The sequence below is a fragment of the Carassius carassius genome, chromosome 10 (genome assembly GCF_963082965.1).
Source record: "Carassius carassius chromosome 10, fCarCar2.1, whole genome shotgun sequence".
Taxonomy (NCBI): Eukaryota; Metazoa; Chordata; class Actinopteri; order Cypriniformes; family Cyprinidae; genus Carassius; species Carassius carassius.
In genome coordinates, this window is record NC_081764.1 from 5682331 (window position 1) to 5708378 (window position 26048).

The 26048-nt window shown below is 36.2% G+C and overlaps 2 protein-coding genes across 9 annotated transcripts in view; one reads left to right on the top strand and one right to left on the bottom strand.

The window, feature by feature from the left end:
* The window catches only part of LOC132151614 (rap1 GTPase-activating protein 1-like), an 85664-nt gene extending 72991 nt beyond the window's left edge, over positions 1–12673 (top strand). For 6 of the 7 annotated variants that reach the window (XM_059559835.1, XM_059559836.1, XM_059559831.1 and 3 more), the window contains 15 exons: positions 1846–1929; positions 2017–2117; positions 2409–2538; positions 4380–4535; positions 4716–4787; positions 4998–5084; positions 5174–5314; positions 6367–6498; positions 7019–7128; positions 7509–7628; positions 9770–9911; positions 10201–10306; positions 11356–11408; positions 11673–11725; positions 12384–12673. In XM_059559835.1, the coding sequence (XP_059415818.1) occupies positions 1846–1929; positions 2017–2117; positions 2409–2538; positions 4380–4535; positions 4716–4787; positions 4998–5084; positions 5174–5314; positions 6367–6498; positions 7019–7128; positions 7509–7628; positions 9770–9911; positions 10201–10306; positions 11356–11408; positions 11673–11681 (1443 nt within the window). In that variant the 3' untranslated portion in view covers positions 11682–11725; positions 12384–12673. The remainder of the gene's footprint in view (positions 1–1845; positions 1930–2016; positions 2118–2408; positions 2539–4379; positions 4536–4715; positions 4788–4997; positions 5085–5173; positions 5315–6366; positions 6499–7018; positions 7129–7508; positions 7629–9769; positions 9912–10200; positions 10307–11355; positions 11409–11672; positions 11726–12383) is intronic. The other variant, XM_059559833.1, reaches the window with a different exon arrangement.
* A 1212-nt stretch (positions 12674–13885) lies between these two features.
* Positions 13886–24915, bottom strand: LOC132151616 (protein-arginine deiminase type-2-like). Of its 2 annotated transcripts, none has more exons than XM_059559838.1 (16): positions 24738–24915; positions 19781–19949; positions 19191–19260; positions 18977–19038; positions 18204–18321; positions 17665–17817; positions 17217–17407; positions 16969–17072; positions 16700–16811; positions 16482–16589; positions 16202–16353; positions 15897–16044; positions 15605–15698; positions 15460–15533; positions 15173–15304; positions 13886–14869 (listed from the first exon to the last, which is right to left on the bottom strand). In XM_059559838.1, exons 1-16 carry the CDS (start codon positions 24893–24895, stop codon positions 14636–14638), a joined length of 2079 nt encoding a protein of 692 aa, XP_059415821.1. In that variant the 5' UTR covers positions 24896–24915; the 3' UTR covers positions 13886–14635. The 2 variants fall into 2 exon arrangements, with proteins under 2 accessions (XP_059415821.1, XP_059415822.1); XM_059559839.1 differs by lacking the exon at positions 24738–24915 and adding an exon at positions 21789–21949.
* Positions 24916–26048: the final 1133 nt, after the last annotated feature.

Genomic DNA, 26048 nt, shown 5'->3' on the forward strand with positions numbered 1-26048 from the left:
TTACTAAATATTGTAGAAACATAATTTTCTGTAAAGTTGCTTTCTAACGATTTGTATTGTAAAAAAGTGCTATACAAATAAACTTGAATTGAATTGAATTAAAAAACCGAAGCAGCAAAAGCGAAAATATTACTGACACAAACGAGGCACAAACAAACGAGTCTATTTGGGTTGGATTTGGAGTATGTGGGGGGCTGAGTGACCTCAGAATGTCCTATAAATGTTGTTTTAATATCTAAAAAACTAAAGCGGCACAAGCAAAAATATTTACAGCACAAAGCAGCACAAACGGAGCACAAACGATTGAGACTATTTTGCTGACGTTTTGCGTTGGGTGGGGGGCCAACTTCACGGAGGTCGTCAACCTCTCCTCCAAAGATTTTGTGATGTCTAAACTAGAGAATGGAATAATTTATGATGGTTCTTTCTACGGCACAAAACAGCACAAATCGAGCAATTTGGACGGCATGGGGTGGAGAGCGACGTCACTTTCCCGAATCCAAAGTGTTATTTCTAAGGAAGAGGGCAAGATACAATGTTTATCGTAATAGCACAAACCTGCACAAATTGAGCACAAACAAGTGGCACAGTTTTGCAACGATTTGGACCATATAGGGTGGACAGTTATGTAAGTGAACCTATTTATTTATTTATTTTTTCACGTTTAAGAGGGGATCTAGTTGCAGTGTTTCTTTCAATGGCACAATTCGAGCACAAACGAAAGACACCGGTTTGGTGCGATTTAGATGAGGTGGAGAGTAACGTCACTGTCCCAAATTATATTTGTTATTTCTAAAGGAGGGGATATAGATAGAATGTTAATTTTAACAGCACAAATGGGCACAAACCAGCACAAACGAATGGCACCGGTTTGGAGGGATTTTGACAGTATGGGGTGGAGAGTGATGTCACTGGCCCGTTTTGTATTTGTTATTTTTGAGGACGAGAAATAGATATAATGTAAATTTGAACGACACAAACCAGCACAAATCGAGCAAAAAACGAATCACACCATTTTGGAACGATTTAGATTGCATGGGGTGGAGAGTGATGTCACTGTTCGTATAAAGTTTATTTTTGTTATATAAAAGAAGCGGTCATAGTTAAAGGATTTCTTTTAACAGCACAAACCAGCACAAACGAATGACACCGGTTTGAAGAGATTTGGACGCCATGGGGTGGAGAGTGACGTCACTGCCCAGAATTGTTTTTGTTATTTCTAAGAAGGAGAAATATATTTTTGACGTTCATTTCAACAGCACAAACCGGCACAAATCGAGCACAAACTAATGACACCTGTTTGAAGAGATTTGGACGTCACGGGGTGGAGAGTGACGTCACTGTTCGTACAAAGTTTATTTCTGTTATATAAAAAAAAGCAGTCATAGTTACAGGTTTTCTTTTAACAGCACAAACCAGCACAAATCAATCACAAACGAATGACACCTGTTTTGTGTGATTTAGACGAACTGGGGTGGAGAGTGACGTCACAGCCCCAGAAAATAGTTTGGATGTATCTACGGAAGGAAAATAAACACAGGGTTTGTATTAACGGTAACGGCACAATGGGCACAAATTGAGCACAAACGAACTGCGCTGGTTTGGAGCGATTTGGGCGACATGGGATGGAGAGTGACGTCACACAATCAAAAAAAGAATGTTTAATATCTCAAACACCAAACCAGCACAAACGTTCGTTTCTGCGGCACAAATCAGCACAAACGTAGCACAAACGAATGGCATAATTTTGGTGATTATTTCTTTTTATGGGGTGCCAACTGCACGGAGTTAAACGAATGTCATGTACATTTCTTTCACTGTCCCTCATTTGTAACCCATTTAAAGGCATCCAGGCTTATTGTGACCTTTGATGAGCACGTCATCAGCAACAACTTCAAGTTTGGAGTCATCTACCAGAAATTTGCACAGGTTGTCTTACCTTTGTGATTTTAATTCTTGGTTTGCTTAATTTATATGAATTGTGAACTGAAAATGCTGAAAACGCTTTTTATTCAGACATCAGAAGAGGAACTATTCGGAAACAATGAGGAAAGTCCAGCTTTTGTTGAGTTTCTGGAGTTCTTGGGAGAGACGATTGAACTTCATGATTTTAAAGGGTATAGACCTACAGTATTTAGCATGAACAGTACCCAAGTAGGACATTTTTCCTGGTCCTGGAACAACATTACTATCTACCATTCACATTTTAGGGTTAGGTGGAGAGCTGTTGTTGAGGCTATCTTGAAGTCAATCTTATGATATTGTAATTTGCCTTTGATTTCAAGTCTAGGTCAGGTTTTAATGAGCAATGTGATTGTTTATTGGAATGTTGTCCCAGGGCCAACAAAAGGTTGTATGTAGAGCTGGTATGTTTGAGTTTGTAGAGTAACTCTTCTTTCATAATACAGCTTTCGTGGAGGCCTGGATGTGGCACATGGACAGACAGGAAGTGAGTCAGTCTATAACAACTTCCACAATAAAGAGATAATGTTCCACGTGTCCACAAAGCTCCCATACACTGAAGGTGATAGCCAGCAGGTAAGACCTCGTTTTGTTTTGTTTCCCCAGATTTTAGATTCCTATTTTTAGCCAAATCAACCTTTGGTTACCTGTAGAGGGTGGGTAAATACATGAGCATGCTTAGGTCGAACCACTTATATTTTGGGATATTGTTTTATGTCACATCTAGTGTTAGTTTTGGGTATATTACCAGTTGCAGCCACCCAGAATTGCTTGGTCACTGTGTTATGCACAGACCAACAGCATGCTCTGTTAATGAACAAGCAAACCACACAGTGCAAAGAACTGATCCTGGAAAGCCATCTGTTGTCATGCATGCTTTGCTTTGCTCAGAGAGAGAATGTCACCTAGGGGTTTCAGCACAGACAAAGCTGACCACTAAAACTCACCCTCTTCAGTATGGTGCCTCAGAGGCCAGAGATGACATATGAGTACAGACTCATCACCTGCTGCTTTTTAATCTCATTGCACGAGATATGTGATGTCATATGAGAGTTACAGTATAGCGATATGCTAATGGCCTCCAGACTGACACGACAAATGTGTTTTTGCCTTAAAATGGTTTGTTTCTATCTAAAGACTGTGATGTTTGCCACAGGGCTGCAAACATGCTCGATACATTTTATTAATTTCCTGAGCACTTTGATGATAAAGAAAAGCAGTTTTCTTTTGAAAATGTGAATGTCTGTGAACTATTTTCTGTTATGACAGCACTCTCTATTAAGTATTTATGAGCAAACTGTGAAGACAAGCGAACGAACGGTTCAGCTGAGGAAAGCTAATCGGATAAACCTTTGAAGATTTATAGAAGATAAAACTGACACCCTGCAGAAAGCTAATAATGTTTTGTTGCAATGTTAAATCAAGTATAAATGTAATTCCTGTTCTGAAGTTTAGGGCTTTGACATCATTGGTGCAATAAGACACAAATCAGTTTGTAATATGTATAATATTATGATCCAATATTGTTATTTTGTGGGAAATGTAATAATCTTTGTCAGTATATAGGTGAATCTCACAAAACATCACCACAAACTCAAAAGGAAAAACTGTAGTGCAATAATAAGGAATATGTTCATAATACACCATACAAAATCATAAAACTATACTTAATTGCAGTGTTTGATTGATTTTCTTTGTTTTAATGTTTAATTTAATAAGAAGTATAATCTGGTGTCTGGCCTAAGGAAATGAAAATTTTGTAAAACTAATGGCTATCTTTTCCTTTCTTTTTTAAATTTTATTATTTTCTTTTCTTTTCTTTGTATTTCTGAACATTATCATCCACAATCAATGAGCATAAATATGAAAAGTATGAAAATTTAGTGTGGGTCTACTCAAGACTTCATAAATGTTTAGGCATGAACAAAATGTTTATTTATTTATGAGTAGGCCAATACAAAATCTTCAAACTTTTGATTTATTTTTTTATTTAAATTTGGTCACACTTAGAACGAACTTGTTTTCTGTATATTACCAGTAAGAGACAATATTAAAAGAAAAACTTTATGAAACAATAAGGAGTATGCTTTATTGACATAAAAGTAGTATAATATTATTATTATTTACTTTATCCCTAAATTGTTTTGGGCAATACAGATAGACCACGTAACAAGATTCCTGCATTTGTAAGCAATCATGTCCTTATATATAACTCACAATCTGATATAACAGTGTTGATTCTGCACAAATATACATTTTTCAATGGCACGATTAGTGCCATTTTAGTTTTCAGTTCAAGTTTTTGTTCTGGCCAGTCTGTTCGAAGAAGTGAATCTTAAATCAGTTGTACAGACCTTATGGGCAGCTTCCTCTTATTACTTCACAGTTTTGGTTGTCTTGGTGTGCCTTAATTTCAGCTGCAGAGGAAGAGGCATATAGGAAATGACATCGTGGCCATTGTGTTCCAAGAAGAAAATACACCATTTGTACCCGATATGATTGCATCAAATTTCCTTCACGCTTACATAGTGGTGCAAGTGGAGAACGCCTGCACTGATAACGTCCTTTATAAGGTAATTGATCTTGTTTGAATCTTTCAAAATGAATCTTGAGCCATGGATTGCTTGACATACGTGATTACATACAATGTTTGTTTTGATTCAGTTCTGAAGTCATATTGATGATTGAAGTTTTTAAATAATTTTCTGGAAGCTTTCCTGATATGTGTCATAATTTCTTTTGTGATATTATAGGTATCTGTGACGGCAAGAGATGATGTGCCTTTCTTTGGCCCTGCCCTCCCAGACCCAGCGGTCTTTAAAAAGGTACATCTTTTCAGTCTGCGTTTATGTCGTTGAACTAGTTCCACATGGAATCTTTGCCCCGGAACTGGAACAGCTGTTTTTACTCAATTCTGCACATCCTTCAACTATGGAGATTTGTAGATTGCTGCATGCTTTTGTTTATCGCTCGCTGTGCGTTTGTGAATGGCTTTCTGTATCTAATTTAGACTTTGTTCATTGTGTTTTGTTTAGAGTCCAGAGTTTCATGAGTTCCTCTTGATCAAACTGATCAATGCTGAATATTCCTGCTGTAAAGCAGAGAAGTTTGCAAAGCTGGAGGTGAGAAGGGCATACACGCATATGTTTGTGTTTATATTTGTGTGGGAGCATCTGCATGCATATCACTTTAAAATGTCTTTGTTCTCCAGGAGAGGACACGTTCTGCTCTGCTGGAGACTTTATATGAGGAGCTGCATGTGAACAGCCAGTCCATGATAGGACTCGGAGGAGATGATGACAAACTGGAGAATGGAGGAGGAGGCGGCAGTGGCTTCTTTGAGTCTTTTAAGGTAGAATCCATTTAAACCTCTTCAAGTAGTTATAGGTTTGTATTTGTTTCAATATTTACTGACAAAATGATGCTTGTATATGACAAAAGAGTTTTGGTGAACAGCAGAGATGACTTTTTCAATTTGCATACTGTCCATCCTATATGTGAGATTAAAATTATTGCATCCAAAATTGTAATATGCAAAAAAGAGTGTGATATTAAAGTATGATTTATGCATTGTACATTGTATATTGTATATTTGTCAAATGTTTTTGAAAGAAATCTCTTAAGATCACTAAGTCTGCATGCATTATGTATTAATATTGTTTCCTATTTAAATATATTTAAAAAATAAATGTAGTTTATTCATGTGATTAAATGCTGAATTTACAGTATCATTAATCCAGTTTTCAGTGTCACATGATCCGTCAGAAATCATTTTTAATATGCTGATTTGATGCTCAAGAAACATTTATTGATGATAGTTGTGCTGCTTAATATTGGAACATGATGTGGAAACCATGGTCATTTTCTAAGGATTTTTAATCTTTGATAAATAGAAAGACAAAAAAACAAAAAGAGCTGTAATTTGAAATATAAATGTCATAACTGTCACTTTGATCAGTTTAATTAATTATTGCTAAATAAAAGTATTAATTTCATACAGTTTTACTGACACCAGTCTTTTGAACTGTAGTGTATTCAAACAGTATGTATTTAAGAACAATTAAATGTTTCTAACAGCAGTATGTTACAATTTTGATATAATTTTCTGTTGAAACATTATATCCATGTGGATTAATCAATTAAATCTAGTAAAAAATAAAAAAGAGCACTGTAAGTAGAAGTACATTACTTACATTTTGCACATTTTGGCAAATAAAGAGTGACCTGGTGTTCTTTGCATACTGACATTTTTTGAAATCTTTTAGCATACTAGTCCAATCCTAACCACTTTCACACCTTCACTGTCCTTCACTCTCTCTAGCCCTCCTGGTTCTCATGTAAGCAGTTGTAGTGTCCTCTAGTGTTGTGTTGCAGTGATGCAGTGCATTGTTTTTCTCTTTCCAGCGAGTAATCCGCAATAGAAGTCAGTCTATGGATGCCATGGGCCTCAGCAACAAAAAACCACACACCGTCTCCACAAGCCACAGCGGAAGCTTTACCCACAACCCACCAGATGCCCCCAAAACACCCGGCATTGTGAGTATGAATGCCCTTGTGGAGGTCAGCCGACCTTAAATTGTTTAAAAGACACAACAACTTGCTAAAAAATGCAGGCTGTCATGAGAAGCCCCAAAACAATGTGGCAGATTTAGTTTGTGCCAGTCTGCATGCCTCTGATCCCTCAGCCCAGCAGAGTCACAGCTGGCATCAGTTGTGCCCTGTGAGTGCGTTTGACCTTGTGCTTGTATCATCATGGCACATCTGTGAGGCTTGTGCTAATGGTAGACCAGGTCTTCTCCTGCCATTTCTGATCTTTATCATTTCACCATTACAAAAGAAAAAAAAACTGATTTGTAATTGGCTCTTATGATCTCTTTGGATGGTGGTCGGTGGAACAGATGGGGCTCTCCACAAGTGCCCGTCCCATCTCCATTGCTGTAACAACAAGTGCAACAGCAATAACTGAGAGAGCCTTCCATGACAGGCGGACATAACAGCCGATTAGCCGTCCAAATGTAATATTATTAAATCTGACCCAAATGTGATTTCTCCATAGTCCTTGATTATTCCTGGAAAAAGCCCAACCCGTAAGAAATCTGGTCCATTCAGTTCCAGGAGGAGCAGTGCCATTGGGATTGAGAACATACAAGAGGTTCAGGAGAGAAGGTACGAAAAACAATGTAGGACAGCCTTTTCTGTTAGTAGTTGAAGCCATTTTATCACAAGGTTTTAAACAAACATGGGTTGTTAGTTTATTCAAAAACACATGAAAATGCAATTCATACAGATATTGATGTTTTTGAACAATGTCACAGTGGCAATTCTGTCATAATAACAAAGAACAAAAGGCATACATTCTTGTTAAGCATAATCCGTTACATTTCATTAAAAGTAAAAAAACATAAAGAAATATAACAAAGACTATAATCTAATCTAGTAAGTATCTGAAAAATAAGTATCTTTTTATGTCTGGTTAATTCAGTCTCCAATATGAAAAATGCAGTTCTGAAAACAATAATTAAGATGTGTTAATCATTATGTTCCAGCAGTCGCGAGGTGTCCCCTAGTCCACAGAGGACATCTGATGGTGGACACACAACTCAGGACCTCAGATTAGACAACTCATCCAGTCAGAGCTCCCCTGAGATGCAGATCACCAGGATTGGGTGAGCACCAATGAAAACACTGACATTGTTTGCCCGTAATCACACTCTAATGCCGGGTCTTCGTGCATATGGATGGTCAGTTTTTCATATAATCTGATCTTTACATTCCAGGAAAGGTGTCTATGATCATGTGAAGTAATTGTTTTTATTTACTTTCTAATATTAGTTTTGCTATTTTGATGTTTTTGAAAGAAAAACATCTTATGCTCACCAAGTCTTACTTTTTTTCAAGTTAATATATTTTAAAATATAATTTATTCCTGTGGTGCGAGGCTGAATTTTCAGCTTCATTATTCCAGTCTTCAGTCTCACATGATCTTTCAGAAATCATTCTGATATGCTGATTTGCCTTTCAAGAAGCACTTCTGCATTATTGCTTACTATTTCTTTTTTTTGATGAATGAAATGTTGAAAAGAACATCATTTGAAATATATATATTTTTTTTGTACCCTTGTAAAATCTTTAATGTCACTTAATTTTTTCCTGGATACAGGTATTCATTTATTTTGTACTGACCCCATACATTGTAACAGTAGTGCATGTGCATCAAAAACATATTTCCTTTGAAAATTAATACTGTTACACTAGTACTAGTACTATAATACACTGGGTTTTATATGCTTTATTTTTGTCTATTATTTGTATATGTAATATGCTCAAAGTTGAATAACATGTTCATGTGTAGTAAGTAGTTTGTTCAAAGGGAGCAATCGTTGCTCACGGGCCGCTCCTTGTTAGGTTCAGATCTTTTATTATCCTCTGCATAAAACCACTCCTAGCTGCAAATAATAGATATTTGCTTTATTATATTTGAGTTTAAACATTACTAGTTTGTCAATGAGTCATTAGTAATACAAACAGTGTTGGGGGTAACGCATTACAAGTAACGCGAGTTACGTAATCATATTACTTCTTTCAAGTAGCTAGTAAAGTAACAAGATAATATCTGAGTTACTTTTTCAAATAAGCAACGCAAGTTACTTTTTTTTCCCAATTTATAGACTGACATCTCTCCTGTCCCCATGTTGAGAGAAATCTGTTACTGTAGTTCTAAAAGAAATATATATATGCATTAATTCATCTCACTCACAAAAAACACAGATTCAGTATTCCTCAAAATTAATATAAATAATGCAACTCAGAATGACTCAAACCTGCAATAATGAAATGTTAAACAACACAAATATCTTTTATGTATTTAATCCCATTCTATTAACCTTCATCATCTTTTTACTTCTGACCTTGGATGATCCAGTTCAACCGTACTAAGCAAAAATTACTCTAGAAAAACATTTGTATGTCTTTTTTTTATAGCTGAAGTGTGTTGAAATTTCTTCTGCATTCTACTGTATAGATGTAAATTTACTTTCCCTTCAGCCTGAGGACTATTCATTTCACTTTTGGTGTGAAAAGGCTTTTATATTTGCCCAAAACAGAACTTTTATTTTTAAAAACAAACAATCAAGCCCTGTCCAGATTTAAAAAGTAATGCAAAAGTAATGTAACGCATTAATTTCCATAAAAAGAAAAAAAGTAGCATAATTAGTTAGTTTTTTATGGAGTAAAGCAATATTGTAATGCATTACTTTTTAAAGTAACTTTCCCCAACTCTGAATACAACTACTTTGAACCTCTATGAATGTGTTGAGAAGTTACATCAGCAATCACTGAACATGAATATGTCTAGTGCTATCATAACGTATTCCATTATCAAAATACATCCCAAACAACACCCTTTAATCACATGGACAGAGCAGCTAGTGCAAATAAATCCGTCTAAAGTGGGTAGTTTCCAGGTGCAAAGGTAAAAAAAAGTGAGCAGCTTTTTTTTTTCACCTTTTATGTGCAGCTAATGTGTGATTACAGTAATCTAAATGTGTTTGAATTCAAAAGTGAATCAAATACAGTATACCTCACCAACAATATTAAATCAAAAAGAACATGCATCCAACTCTTTGACCAAATGTATTTAATGGTGATTAAAGGTTAAAGGAGTGGTTCACTCCCCCAAAATGACACATTTACTTACCCTCAGCCCTTTCAAGACATTAATAAGTTACAAAACAAGTTTTGAAGAAATGTCTAGACTTTCAGGTTGATTTGATCTCTTATATGTGCATATGCGTGTGTGTGTTTGTAGTTCGGCCCTGTGCTGTCGAGCTCCCTCCATCCCAGAGTCTCAGGATCTGTCTCGCTCCTCGTCCAATGCCAGTAGCTTCACAAGCGTGGTGGAAGAGAACGAGCAGGAACATGAAGTGACGGAGGACTACGACACCGGACTGGTGTGGTCACAAACACCTGACTCATCATTGATCAATGCATGACTCATTCTTTACTTAAAAGATCACTACATTGTGATCAAATTGTTGTCACTGGATAAAATTCATACAAACTGACAGGCAGAAAAAAACACCTTTATTTAAACACCCATTCTATTCACAGGCAAATGCATACATGCGTAATGGAATTTGCATTTAATTGTCTGTACAGAAGTATCAATACACCTGTATAATTTGGCAAGACTGAATGGTTCTGTTGTTTGCATATGTTTTTCATTTTTCTGGAACACAGGAGAGTGTGTCTTCAGCCGGTACGCCTCACAAACGAGATTCGTTCACATACAGCGGTGTATGGTTGGAAGACGGCTCTGGTACTGCTTGTCAGAGCAGCTCACCGGGTGAGACGGAACAAACATTTCACCTCCCAACAACCCAAGCAAATATTTATTACATAATGATAATTTATGTGTTTGACTGTTCAATTTTTGTGCGTGTAAAATGCTCCATCGAGGAGGCCAGAAATATGTTGTGCTCATCATGAATATTATGCAATTTACCCATCTTAAAGGATTAGTTCACTTCCAGAATAAAAATGGCTGATCATTTCGCTATACAAGACTCTTATTCCCCGGCTGGGATCATGCAGAGACCTTTGAAGCTGCACTGAAATTGCAATTCGAACCTTCAGCCCATTGGCCACCATTGAAGTCCATTATATGGAGAAAAATCCAGGAATGTTTTCCTCAAAAACCGAAATTTATTTGCGACTGAAGAAAGAAAGACATGAATATCTTGGATGACATGGGAGTGAGTAAAAGATCAGGAAATATTTATTCTGACAGTGAACTAATCCTTTAAGCCTGTATAAGACAAATATTGCTTATTCTACAACCCTGTACTGTAGCTTCATCATTAGCATTAGCATCCCATTAGCTCAAACAGTACAGTAGAGTGTGATTGTCGACAATGCCAAGGTCATGTGTTTGATTCCCAGAGATAAAGACATATACCAAATGAATAATGTAAATGATATGTTTCCTGATAGGTAACAGAAGCAAAAAGATTATATGAGATATGATGAATCACAAACAAAATACACCACTGACAGACCAACAACTTTCCTACTGTGCTTATTTTACTTCTATTATTTCAATCAGAAGTGAGCTAAAATAAATCGGAAATAATTGGAGATCTGTTTTTAACCTGTAGCAACCATAATTAACCATAAAAGAAATTTTTTGCAGCTGTGTATTATGAGCAAATATTGTCTCAATAATACTAAGGGAATTTACATGATGAAATTAAGGCCCACAATAGAGCCTGTGTTATTTTATTGTTATTGATATACTGCTTAAGTATTTTTTAATATTTTGAATTAGATTTAGTTTTTATATTTTCAGTTTTCATTTGAATTTTGTCTTTTTTTTTTAATCTTGTTTCACTATAGGTCCCTTTCGACAGCAATCTGAACCTCGTCCAAAAACAGAGAGACAACACTCGGTAAGAAATGTGCTTGCCATAAGAACATGCCTGTCATAAAAAAAGCCATTTTTATAGTCCTACAGGCAGAGCAGAATAAAAACGTCCCGTATAAAGGTTGGAAGATGATTATGAACCTTCACTAATGTTATAAGTGGATTTAAGCAAATAACTAAACTGATAATATGTTCGATATTTACCCTTTAAAGTCATAGCATGACTGTTTCTCTCTGTAGCTGTATAATTGCTCTTGAATATCAGATCTAATGTCGTTTTTCTGCACAGAACTGCTAGCTGTCCAGTAGGCTGTAGATGACTTCATGGATGTCCATCAACAGGTTAGGAACAGCAAAAAGTGGATTTTATCTGTTTTGATGTGATATTGGGCATATCATTTGATTATAGTTGCATTGTTATACCTCTTAAAGACCTAATTTAATCCCTTTATGATTTTTGTTAAGGTATTTGTACTGATATTTGTAATTTAGCATGGCATTCAGAAAATTACATTACAAATCAAAAGTTTGGGGTCAGTAAGACATTTAAGAATGAAACTGATATTTCTATTCAGCAAGGATCAAAGGTGACAGTAAAGAATCCTTAAAAAGTATCACGGTTTTCACAAACATATTAAGCAACACAGCTGTTTTCAACATTGATAATAGTAAGAAATGCTTCTTGAGCAGCAAATCATATTAGAAGGATTCTGAAGGATTGTGTGACACTGAAGACTGGAGTAACCATGCGGAAAATTCAGCTTTGAATTTCATCACAAAAATAAATTGCTTATTAAAATAGTAATAAAAGTATAAACATTTCAATGTTGACTGCTTTTACTGTATTTTTGTTTTAAAGAAATGCAGCCTTGGTGAGAGGGAGAGACTTTCCAAAAACATTAAACAGTCTTACCAACCCCAAACTGTTGAACTGTATATACAGTATATGCATTTGTATAAATCTTATTCTTTTTAATCATTCATTATATGCTATTTTCAGCATTTTCATAAGCTGCCCTCTGCAGCGGACACTCCTGTTCCTGTAGAGACACAGATGTGAATGGGATCGAACTGCTAGTTCCAGCCCTGCGGCGCACAGTCGGGCAAGTGTGCATCAGAAGGACTCAAGCCCTTTATCTTCTATCATGTGGCTGTTGGTCTGTAGACAAAATAGCAAACCTGCCTGGCTTGTGCTGAAGGCTGGTACACGTCTAGAAGAACAGAAAAGAGCTGCCAGCTGGCAATGAATTACACATGATTATGGCCTTATCATAGGCTGCTTTCTTTCTTTCTTTTCTTTTTTTTTTTTAACAGTAGCTCTCATTCAGTGGGATTGGGTTTTGTCATATTTATTTATTTATTGAGGCTCACTGTGGTGAGTAGATCTTTTAGTAATGGGATGGGAAGCTGTCACTGCTTACGACATCTTTAAGAAAAACAAATGAGGTTCAACATAAACCCATCATGCACTGTAATACACATCTATGTGTGGTTCTGTTTTTTGTCATAATGTAATGTTGAAAATGAGTATAGGTAAATGTTAAATGTTGTTCTTCAGCATAGTTCTCTATCTGGCATCGAGCACCCAAGCCATTTCTGCATCCCATAATTTGATTAATAGATCAGGTGTGATATGCTGTATACTTTTTAAATATTATTAAGATTATGCTGTTTTACTGATCAACATATTTTTGTAAGGCCACAGCTGTCTGTGTGTAATCTGTGCACTAATGTAATAGTGTCATGTTTGTAGTTTCATGTTTTAAAGCTAGCTGTGCTGTGTCTCTCAAATCAGATATATTGAAGTCCTGAAGATGTTTTAGCTTATATTGTATGTGAACAATATGAATGTAAAACTGCAGACACATGTGATAGTGGATGTGGATTAGGGAATACTCATCAGATGCTTTGTTTAATAGCAAATGTTAGGCATTTTATTTTGTTTTCAAACCCAAATACACGTTTTATTCATTTAATGATGAAATGTCTATGTTTGCAGACATTTTAGTCACTTTATAGTTCCTTAAAATACGATGGTATTTAGTGTATATGATGCACATTTCAAAGAATACCATGGTATTACCATCATAGAAGAAACATGACACAGTTTCATGTTCAAAAACATGAAAATACCTTGGTATTTATGTTTGAAGAGGTACAGTAGAATTTGAGAAATTTTTGGTTGCTTGGGTGCTTCCAGGGGTGATACTTCTAGAACAGTTAATTGTAAGGAAGAAATATTTTTGGCTGGCTGAATCCATACGTTCACTGTGTCAGAGTCCTAGGTCTCTGCTGATTGGTCGACTGTACTTTATGTGTTTGCACATGTTAAAGCCTAACTCATTCCAAACAAACACTGACTGCTTTCTGCAAGTGATTGTTGTTCCTTACAAGTGCTTATTGTGCTACTTTATGAAATGTTTCACTGTAAATACAACATTTTCTCCCTTTTTTTGTAATAAAACAAAATAAATTGCGTAATAAATTTAATAAAAATCAGAGGGGTAATTAAATGTTTATTTATTGCTGAAATGGACATTATGGAAAAATGTACACCCAAGACAGTAAATCACAGATTCCCAGTTCTTAAATCAAATTCTCAGTCATTAGAAGTAAGGCAACACAGAATTAACATTCATGGTTCACAGTTAAGAAAGACTTTGTAAACTTTTTGTTAGAAAAAGACAATAAAACAACAGTTTAACATTATTTTGAACCACTTTTCAAAGTATTATGTATAATTGTGTAAGCCCTTAATTCTTTTTTTTTTAGAAATCCTGAAGCAACACCACTACAGCCAGAGGAGGAATTATACTGCTAAAACAAGCCCTGGTTATCAGAGGAAAGTTATAAGAATTTTACAAAGTACTAAAAACTGTTGTCTGCTCACACTCATGTTGTTTCATAAGTGCATGATCTGCTCTCGTTCAAGTTGCATTTACTGAAAATCAGCAGCTCTCAAATCTCAACGTGTGGGTGCAACAAAAGGCATTCATCAGTGAACAAGCACTTCTGTCTGCTCCTCATAGAGAGCTGTTGTATGAATACCGAACAGTACACAGTGATATGAATGATTTCTCATTCGGTTTCGGAGCTTGACAGCAAGAGGGTGAGTAAATCATGAGAATGTTTCCATTTTTAGATTAATTATCCAGTTAGTATTTTACTCTATGTATTGTTTATTGCCAGAATTAACTACTGTAAAGACTTAATAGGGCATCACTTAAAGAGACTTGGTCTAGTCTCTTTCTCTCACAGCTCTAGGTTCCACCATTTGAAAGGTGACTGCTCTCGAAGAACATTGGAACCGCAGTGAACTTCGCCCAGCAGTTTGTGGTATGGGGCAAAGTCATCAATGAAGGTACATTTGAGGCCCAGAGGCTCCAGAAGAGAACACACCTCTGTCTCCAGAGCACACCTGCCATTCACCTTCGGCCCAAACGGTTTTGGGATGCCCAGCTGATCCCCCAACACGATCATGTTCACCTGTAGGTAAATGCAGGTAATGCATCAAAACAAAAGGTCAATTAGATGGAAAAAACATAATAGCAGATTCCTCAAGAAGCTGAATATGCCTGATTGTAGAATATAAGAGGATAGGTTAATGATACTTTACATTTAAGGTATGCACTGTTTTCAAGACTGATAATAGCAATAAATGTTTCTTGAGCAGCAAATAGCATATTAGAATGATTTCTGAAGTATCATGTGACACTTTAATTTTCAATTACAAGAAAAATCAAATAGTTCAAGTGTGAGTGGACTTTCAGTTAGTTCTTGATAATGTACCATGTCGGGATAATAAGCCACAGCCCTCGTTTCCTCTTCTAACACTTTAAACAGGATGGGCAAATCAATGATGTCCTCATCGTCCAACCCCAGCTCTTTCTTCAGCACGTCCCTGTTCCAGTCAATACAGTTCTGAGTGAAAAGTTAGAAGATGCCAGCATTATTCTTTCCCATAATCTGTCAAATCTGGCTGCAAATATATCTAGGTACTGTTTGGACACAAAGCACATCTTAATGCCATGTGTTAACGGGGTACAGTATTTGTGAATGTTGTGTATTTCACTGACCTGCACATATCGGTTTTCAGCCTGTAGCTTTTTGTCACTCAGGATCTCATTTACAGAGATGGCCTCTGGCAAACCTGTTCAGGCAAATCTGTTAGCTGTGGCGGATGGTAAACTTTTTGGAAAGAGAAAAGTAGTGAGTGTTTACCCGGAAACATTTCTGCTTTTCCATTCCCATTGATTTGTAAGCTTTTGAAAACTTTGTATCCAGCGTCAGGGCTAGCAAGCAGCAACCTGAATTTCTGAACAATCCAACCATTAAAGTTAGCACTGTTTTGGATATTGGCTATGTTCAGAATAAAGTACTGGCATTTAAAAACGTACTATTCTTAATGTATTTTGAAATAAATGTATGCAGCCTTGGTGAGCATAAGAGATTCTTTATTATTACAATCTTTTGACTGGTAGCGTATTGTAGTATTCTGAGCATATCGGTTTACCTTTCGGTCAGGGGCTGGAACAAAGGTCATAAACTCATCCACATGACCCACAAACAGCCAATCAGAGTACAGTGCTATTGGCTCTTGAACCTTCTGTGCCCACAGGAAGTCCTGGACGACTTTGGTCATGTTGCGGCCATGTGTTGCACTTCAAATTAAACACAAAAATTATTGATGGATCTTTCAGGTATTAGTTTGTTTATTCGAATCGACATATATTTGTTTGGAACAATATGAAGTCAAAGTATATAACGTCAGTGTTTTAGTTCTGGTTACTGTTAGGGGAGTCGAGTTGTGGTACATACGTAGGGAACGCCACCCCAATGATGATTCTGCCAAGTGGGTAACTTTTCCCGTTCACTGTGACTGGTGGACTTACTTCCAGGTTACCAAAGGAGTCCAGACTGCTCACCTCCTCATTTAAAGCATACCGTGTCACGTACCCAAAGTCTGGCCCCTGTGACACAATGTTTTAGATTATTTAGATCTTTAGATTAGTGCATGCTCAAAATTTGATGCCAGTGTTGGCCTGGAATAGCATGAGCATTTTGGGTGAATTTGGGTGCATTTATTCATCTCACTCACCAGAATGGAGTCGTAGGGGAAATCCTGAAGAGCTCCATCACGAGGAGAGTCCAGTACAACAGGGAAGTGATGATGGGGAGAGTCAATGTAACCAAACTCAAGCTCATCCTGTGGAAAGAGAGTGAGTGCGAGTCAGTAGGAATTACTCATCTCATATGACAGTCACCTGACATGCTTGTCTAGTTAACAATACATCAGCCTATGCAGATTTCACTGACCTGCATCCAGCGGTCACCTCGGTTCATGTACTTATGGCATATTTTCAGTTTGTAGCCACATTTTTCCACCAGGTTCCTTATGCTCTTCAGGAATGAGTAGTTATCATCTGTGCTGCAAGAAAGACAAAACAGTCAGTATTCCCCATGACTGAAAGAGTGAGTAGTAAAAAAAAAAAAAACCTATAAAAAGGAAAATCTGTATTCATCTCTGGAAATCGCATTTTGTTATATGATATATGAAGGGTTAAAGAAAGCTTGGACTGAATCACCTGCACACGTACACCTCCACAGGTTTGAGCGTATTTGGGGTCATGATCCAGGGAGAAATATGAAATACCACTTTATCTGTAAAGACTGGAGTTTCAGGGAAATCCTTTAATAAAATAATAACAAATGTTTAGTATTTAGAGGTTCATTTTAGAGAAGGGTGTTATAGTGTAACTTATTACAGACTACAGAAGTTCTTGCATTGCATAAAAGCACAGAATGTTATCATGAGAGATCAGCTCAGACTAACCTTGCCACAGGGCTCTAGTAGACTGAGGTTGATGGTGATGAGCCCATCAAAGTCTTTATCAGGGAAGCGAAGACCCTCAACAAAGAATTCCTGTTCAGTTTTGCCTCCTAGATTGGGCACTTCCTGTGTCAGCATGTCCGTTCCCACCACCATGATATAATCTTTCAAGAACAACTTCAGGAGTTTATGCTCTGGTAAGAAAGAAAGAGGACCCATTCAGTAAAATACTGATGTTCCTTTATGATGCATCAGTTTTTGCTTCTACCTAATTGTGTACCATATAAATAAATTTAACTGAAATAACTTTTATATAAGCAAACCAAGTTACAAAAAAAAAAAAAAAAAAGTTCATAGTAAACACTATACAAGCTCCAAAATGCTTTGTTCTTCAAAAATGTATACTGAAATTTTTTTATTGTATATTATATAAAATATATTATTCACTCACTCCAACCATCGACTTTCTTTCCTTTTGTGCGAGGTCTAAAGACTCTCACGTTCTCTGAAGTGCTCTGTGAGATGTGCATGGTCAGTCTATAGCCTTCAGGAAGTTCAGCTGGACCGTTGGTGCGCAGGATCATTTTGGACATGTCCTGCAAATCTGCAATTAAAAAAAAATAAAAACTTCCTTTCCACGGCCTGGCATTTGAAGAGCAGAGTTAGATGTTAACTAAGCTAACAGTTGAATATGCACATAAAAATACAAAATTGGGTGAAAATGTACATTTAATTATATTTTTTATGGATCTATTTTTTTTTATGTATATTTATTAGAACTGTAAAGGTAAAAACTAAGTTTTACTGGACTTGCAATGCATTCTGTCCAAACAAGATTAATAATGAATGAATAATAAGGAAGTATGATTTTGCGTGCCTATGGTGCTTAAAAATGCTGATTAAGTACAACACACTTTAGTACAAAGTCTGTTTACACTTAACAAATGTCTGTGGCATCCCATATCTGACACCAGACCTGCCCAGACTCACCCGAGACTTTGCGGATCTCATCATTGTCACTGTCCAGTGTCTTCTTGTAAGAAGTCTCTGAGTCACAGTTGACCAGCAGAATTGCACCGTGGCCATTTGGACCCCACTTCCACGATCCCTAGAGCCAAAATCAACTACCATCACACATTCTTCAAATAAAATCTTCAATATCTACTATAGCACTATGCTGTTGGAATATAGAAGAAATACTTTGAAAGTCAGCGGGGTTCAAAAGACATTGGATCCTATTATGGAGCCGGTTTCTGCCACATAAAAAAATATATATATTTAATTGCAAGTTTTTTCTCTAAATTCTGACTAATATTTTGCAATTCTGCGTTTACATTTCAGAATTCAGAGTTATATTTTGCAATTCTGCCTTTTTTCTTGCAATTCTGAGTTTTGACTTTTTTCCTTGCAATTGCAAGTTTATATCTCTCAAATATGAAAAAAGTCAACTGTTAGGTATTACTCAGACATGCAAGAAAAAAAAGTCTGAATTATGAGATAAAGTGTCACAATTTTTTATTCCACAGCAGACACAGGCTTCCATACCCGATTGACTTGGCAAAAAAAGAAAACACAGACATTTTTCAAAATATCTTCTTTGATGAGGGTGCAAAAAGCAAACAAATTGAACAATGAATATCATCTCGAAGACTTCGAATTCATCTAAACGAATTCATTGGATCAGATTCAGCACCATCTCCAAACCTGCATCAATGAGCCAAAAACAAATCTCCCTAATAATGATGCTACTGAACAAAGCTCACCTTGTTTGGATTGTTCTTCTCGACAACGCCATCTCGGTCAGCATCTACGTCCAGAGATATCTCTGCAACAGAACAGAGACATCATGAGGCTCGCTTGTTTCTTCACAGTCCCACCAGCACGAGGATGTTTACAGTTACAGCACAGACACGGTTTACATAAGCATTATTCATAAACACAGGCGTATGTCTCAGAATGAAAATGTCTGAGACGTACCAACAGCTGTTAGATGCAGCAGGGCATCCCCAAGAGCCTCAGTTTTCTCTCCATAGAACCTCACAGATAGCTGAAACGCATCAGATGGAAACAAGCATTATGTGGATCATTGTCACAATTAATGTGGCTCTTTTTATTACTAGAGTGATTCATCACTGTACTGTAATGATTGCATTAAAATAGACTAGTAACAGGGTCAACCACATCGTGTGCATCAGGAGGAACAAGGCTGACGAGACAAGCAGTTTCCTGTCTGCAGCTCTTGATTCCTTTCAATTCGGTTTATTTTCTAAAGGACTATTATCTGCGTTCATGCTAAGGTTGGTCAAACATCGAGAAATATACCCAAGTGGAATCTGGCACAATAAACTCCCCCATCACATCCTTCTTTTAAATATCTCTGCTAGTTTGATGCTTTCTCATACTAGAGTCTAGTATTTCTGGCTCAGTTTCAAACATTTTATCTTGTTTAAATCCATTCCAAAGAATTTTCCTCCAAATGCGGAAAAGTCCACAGATTTTTTCAGTGTTTGCTCTTAATGATGAAGATTTTTTTTTAGGACAAAGGTGATTGGATGTACTGTAGGTACCTTGCTGTCGTTGGCAGTCTTGCTGATTGCGTCCATGGTTATGATGAGGACAGAGTTTGGGGTGAGGGGGTACGGAACGGTGTTCTTGTCCTTGGCTTGGGGAGTGATCTTGTAATACACGTTTGGGCTGCATTTTATCGAGAAGAATTTGGACTCCGGTGGGGCACACCTGTAGAGAACACACACATCCACAGACACATTAGGAATTTATCTATTTCTCTGTAGGATATTACAGAAAAGAACTGTATTGCACCATATCAAACCCAACTGATTAAAACAAACATATTGAAATATTTAGAGTCCATCATTTGTTTATTTTTATTCAGGAGGGATCGATTAAACTGATAAAAAGTGACAATTAAGACATTAACAAAATATATACATTTTAAATAAATGCTTTTCTTTTGACCTTTCTTTTCCACAAAAATATAAAGCAGTACATCTGATTTTCTACATCTGAACATGCATAATAATACAAAATGATTTCTGAATGAATGTGACAATTAAGACTAAAGTAATGATGCTGAAAATCAGCTTCGCCACCACTGGATTAAAAATGTACTAAAATTGTAAACCCAAAGGTAACAAAGTTGACAGTTTGATTTGGCAGCTTCATGCTCAAAGTTATGAATCTACAATGTGTTTCTTAGAGAATTTAATGCTGATGTTAAAAATGAAGTTCTGTGAAGAAATCCACAATTTTCTGACATTAATTTTAAAGAAGTAATTTAAAATGGATTTAGATGATTAGTTCTAGCATGTCACACCACTGATGGCATGTCACCAACACAAGTGTCACAACTACTGCATTAGTTAGTGGGTTATTTATGATAGGTTTAGGATTCAATTCGGTCTTCTAAGACAACATGCGCTAGTTATGATGACATTGCTGGGGGATTGTCTATTTCACTGTGGGTTAATAATAATATATTTTTTTAAAAAGTATTTTAAAAACCCAAAGAAAAGAGCTATTAGGAGGTTTGGAAAACATCAAATACAATTGTCGACAGTGGCTGTTATAAACAGAAGCATTGAGACGAGTTCAGTGATGAATTTAAATAATGTTGCAGCACAACAACTGCATTCATCCGCCTTTGGAACTGAAAGAAGAAATTCTTCAGTCATTAATGCCCCCTGAATTCTCCCACCAAATATTCAGCGATGCAGAACAAACAGATCAATCATGACAAACAGCAAATATTGAAAACTCAGTTCATTCAAGAAAGATGTCGCCAATGAATTGTTTAGAAACTTTACAAACAATAGACGATTTTAGTTATAAATCATGTTTACAAAACTGCATTACATTCATATCATCTGATCGGTGTATACAACACCCATTCAAGTGACATTATGTTTAGACTGACTGTTTGGGTTCCCAGAGTCTGTAATGAAGTGCTTGTTAAAATAATAATATTCATTTTGAAATGAATCCCTTAAATATGTTCCTTTGATCTAAATTAAACTCAGTGGTCAGACAGTAACATGCTTGGTCGTTACATGATTGGTCAATTTGACACTGATCACAAACAACGTTGAATAAAATATAAATCATATTAGACAACTAACGTTAACTAGCAGGAATGTTGTAGCATGCAAACATACATTTTATTACATTATGACAGTTTTGGTCACCATTCAATCATATACGTTAAGTTACAACGAAAGCGAATAGAGACTCAGTCTGTCAGATCCTAACAATCCTCTCTAACGTATCCTTTTGTTTTCCACGGAAGGAAACCGTCAAACGGGTTCTGAAGCAACAACAGAGCGAGTAAGTTAACGTTAAATTATAAAGGAACTTTCGTTTTTGGGCGAAACGTCCCTTTAAATAGGTCTTTCGCGCTATTAAAATCGACCGCTGTGTTTAATTCCCTTGAGCTCCGTCGCGCTGTTTACAAACACAAGAACGCATCCCGTGTGGTTGCCCTTATAATATAAAACAACGTTCTAATATTCGTATGATTCCACTCACATAGTAAGTTACATGAAAAATACATTCGCCCACCTGTTTAAATTCACCGTCAACTCCGTTCCGAGCACATATGTCGTCCTTGTCGTTTTCTCAGTGTCAATGGTAAATGATCGTCGGGGCACCATGATTTGTAAAGATGCGTCTTCCTTTCAAAGTGACAATTCCCTTTAACCCCTTTATGTACTTGAGATGTCGCCGTGGTTGACCGAATGCAGGTGGATGGATGTTTAGGGGCAAGTGGCCAAGTGGCAAGACTTCAGCTGACTGGAAACGCCCACAGCTCAGTGCGAGGCAGAGCGACTGACGCTAGAGGGCGCTGTTAACGCCCATTTGTCCCACGATTGCGCCGTGTTGCCTCAGGATAATAAACCGTTTACAATTTGCAAGCACGTGATGCAAATACGAAGACAGTAGGCTACGTTGTTTTTAAGGGATGGCTTTGAATAAACTTATAAAAACCTATTTAATTGTGATTTTAATATATTTTTCAATAATGGTGCACCGTGTGAAGGCTGCACATATTTTGTTCTGGAGAACTTGTTCTGGAGAAGTCATTATTTTTCACCCATTTAAATTATAATTCAGATTTGTTAGTGAGTACACTTAATTGTATTAAGAGTCATTTCAATTATTTCTGTGCTATTGGGGATTTAAATGCTAAGGTTATTGGTTTGTTGTCTAGATTAGAAGCCACATTTTATAATCTGTTTTATAGTCTGTGGAGTTAATATTACACCCCTGTCCATTAATTGCATGATCTTTTTTCCCTTTCCCTTTTATATTATTTACTTAATATTTAAGTTAGACTAATATTAATTAGCACTGATCTTTGCTGTTTTTGTTTTTAGAATTTTTAGTATCATGGCAAAATGTAGTCGATACAAATTTTGAAATAAAACATGCATTTTTATTGTTCGTTTTTTTTAGGGCTGCAACTAACGATTATTTTGATAATCGATTAATCTGTCGATTATTTTTACGATTAATCGATTAATCGGTTTATGTACTTATATTTTAGTTTTTTCCATTTTTTCCCCCAAGTAAATTATTAATAAATGGTCTTTATCCTTCAGCATAGATTTTTAAGAGATTTTAACCATTTTGCATTGTCATATCCTAATCAAAAATATACCTGGAGTTGTTTTATTGTGTTAGTAATCCTTTGTCGAACTCTTCTGCAATCAGAACACTGACCCATACTCCAGCAAATTTCACAAGGAGATTTAAAATAATGTTTTCACCATGGCAGTCCTTAGAGCTCCTAAAGTAGTTTAACATCCCGAACGAAGCTTATTAAGGAATCTTTCAGAACATATTTTCACGAAGAATAAGGATAAAACAGAATAAAATTGCAGTGCATTGTATTTTATTATTTACTGGGAAACAGCTTTATAGCTTTTGCTGTGAAATTGTAAACAATCCTTCGAATAAAGTGCCAATGGCATGAAACCTGAATGGAAATCACAATTTAAAGTAAAATCCATCAGAAGGTTGTCCAGAAAAAAAAATTGGACAGTCACACACAAAAAACCTGCTGTGTGAAAAAGAGCAGTGAATACTTAGAAAAAAAGTGCATTTCAAATATCTTTAAAAATTTACCTCTCTCATTCAGTCATAATTAGGCTGCACGACTGAATTTTGAACTGGTAAACTACAAACTGATCACAGAACATGTTTGTAAAGCTTTAAATGTTAACTGTTAAAAAGCAATGTTATCAGCTTTTACGACTAAACATTTGCAAACAACATTGTACTGGAGAATCTGCACAAATAAAAGTTTTAGGGGCCGTTCACATATCGCGCCTAAAAACGCGTAGAAAACGCTAGGTGCACCGCTTTCTCCTTCTTTCCAAAGCGCTCGGGCAGAAGCGCCCCTGAGGCGTCTGCCTTTGCTAAGCAACCGTGACGTGCTCTCTCCTTGAAGACGCGGAAATTTCAGCAAAGGATAAATGGATTTGCAGCTCAAAAAATCGCTTGCAGTAGCTCTGCTACTAAATTTATTTCAAAATGGAAATCCACATACAACTATGATCAGCTGTTCCTTTCATCTTGACTGAGCTTTTAACGTTGTTACGGGAAAGGATGAAGCTGATTGGTTAGTTCTTGTCACATGACCCGCGATGCGCTTGCAGCATTCTGAAAAGTTGAGATGTTTTTAACTCGACGCGGTGCGGTGTTGGAAATAACGAACTTGAGCGCGCAAAAGACGCGATATGTGAACGTCCCCTTAAACAGTTCAGTAGTGCAGAGTTTACAGGTTACTCTTCTTTTTTGAAGGCTCAAAGTAAAGTACTCCCAGTCTCCCACATCCCGCTAAATGCTGCAGAGACGCTGTTCGGGAAGCACGTGACATAAAACGAGGCCAGCTATTGGCTATTCGCTACTTCTCCTGCTGTACTGGCTGAGTAAAACCTCCGGTGGCTCATTACTGCCACACTTTGGTCACCGCAGATTTGAAATATGCACGAAATGAGCCGCTTACGGCAAATAAAAGTTATTTAGCAACGAATCGATGACTAAATTAGTTGACAACTATTTTAATAATCGATTTTTATCGATTAAATCGATTCGTTGTTTCAGCTCTAGTTTTTTTACACAATGCTTTCAATAAGTAAATAAATAAAATATACCCCTAATATAATTTAAATGTTTTTTTTTTATATGAGTTCAGTTTAATCCAAAGATAAATTAATCAAACATTTTAAACACAGTTGAGGGTTACTTTTAAAGTAACTATAGGCACTTTGTTTTCTAGAATATGATATGAAAATTACAATTAAAGTTTTCAATAAAAATAAATGCATTTAATATTTACCGTCAGCACACAATTTGTATCTTTTATGCTTATTCTAAAAACAGCTCCATTGTATTTACAATGTGGGCTTGGCTACAGCTATACAGTTCCTCAATTCATGCAATATGCAATTTTTTAATAACACAGTGAAGGAAAACAACGGATTATAATATTGTCACGTTACCTACCGGTCCACAATCACCTTAAGATCTGTACCAACGACATGCACAATTTGTGTGGGTACACTGATTTCCAGTCGACAGGTCCGCTGAAACATGTTTGTTATGTCTGACCACTTCTTTCTTGTTTGCAATAAACTGACTGACTGTTCGCTCCAGTGACACATCCACTGTTGAAGACTTCCAAGTCTACAGGGCTCAAATAATAACCTGTTTTCTCCCGTGAGAAACAGGGGTGGATGATGCAGCAGGAGAGAAAAGACAAGTTCTCACCTGTCTAAAAACTTGCTCAAAGCAACATATTTAAAGCATTTTCCTAGAAAACGAACGGATTAAGCAGTGCAGTTATTGACTAACAATGCCTAAGGAATTGAGTAGCTCAGTAAAATACATGGTTTACAGACACCTCATATGTCTCTTATATATTTACCAAGACACCATTTATGAGGCCTCATCATTTGATTTTCTTTACTTCAGCACTCACTCTTTTACAATTATTATTATTATTATTATCTGCTTTCTCCATGCATCAATAATCATACAACATATGATTAACCTGCCTGCCTGGGCGATTCTGGTGTGACAAGTTTACCTCAAATTTTTGAAAATGTGTAAATGAGTCTGTTCATGTCAAAGCAGATAGGTTTTCTTATTATTATTATTTTAACACTGTGGAAGCCATTTTAAAACATGCACCATGCAGCTAAACATGTATTTTAGCATTTATTTAATTATTTTTAAATGCAGCTAATAGTTGCTTTCATATTGACCTAATGTGTTACACAATATAATGCAACAGATGTAATATTCTAAATACAATATAAAAGTCATAGTAACTAAATGTATATATTAAATGTATCTTACATAATTGAGTTAATTTTGTTGTTATATCATTGGGCACAATGTATTACTGATGTCAACATGCCAGCCTTGTTTAAAATATCTCATCTCACTATAGTGTCTAATTTATAATTTGAGTTACATTGAGAGTGTAGTCAGAGAACTGGCCCTTAGCACAAACATACAAGTTAGATCATTTCTGTCTTACACATCTATAACATTGTCTTTTGCATAACTTCACATTTTAAACTATGTTGCTGTGGGAACCACTCTTGGAAAGCAAACAATCACATGCACTGTTGTTTAAAATTATTTATCTTCAGATTTTTATTTATTTATTATTATTATTTTTTTTTATCAGATCATGAAGATGCAAAATTCCTTGCTACAAAAATACAAACTGTTCAAACAGATAATTAATGAACTCAAAATATGATTTATTTACATTTTTGATAGACTGCAAAGCAGAGTTTGATCCCT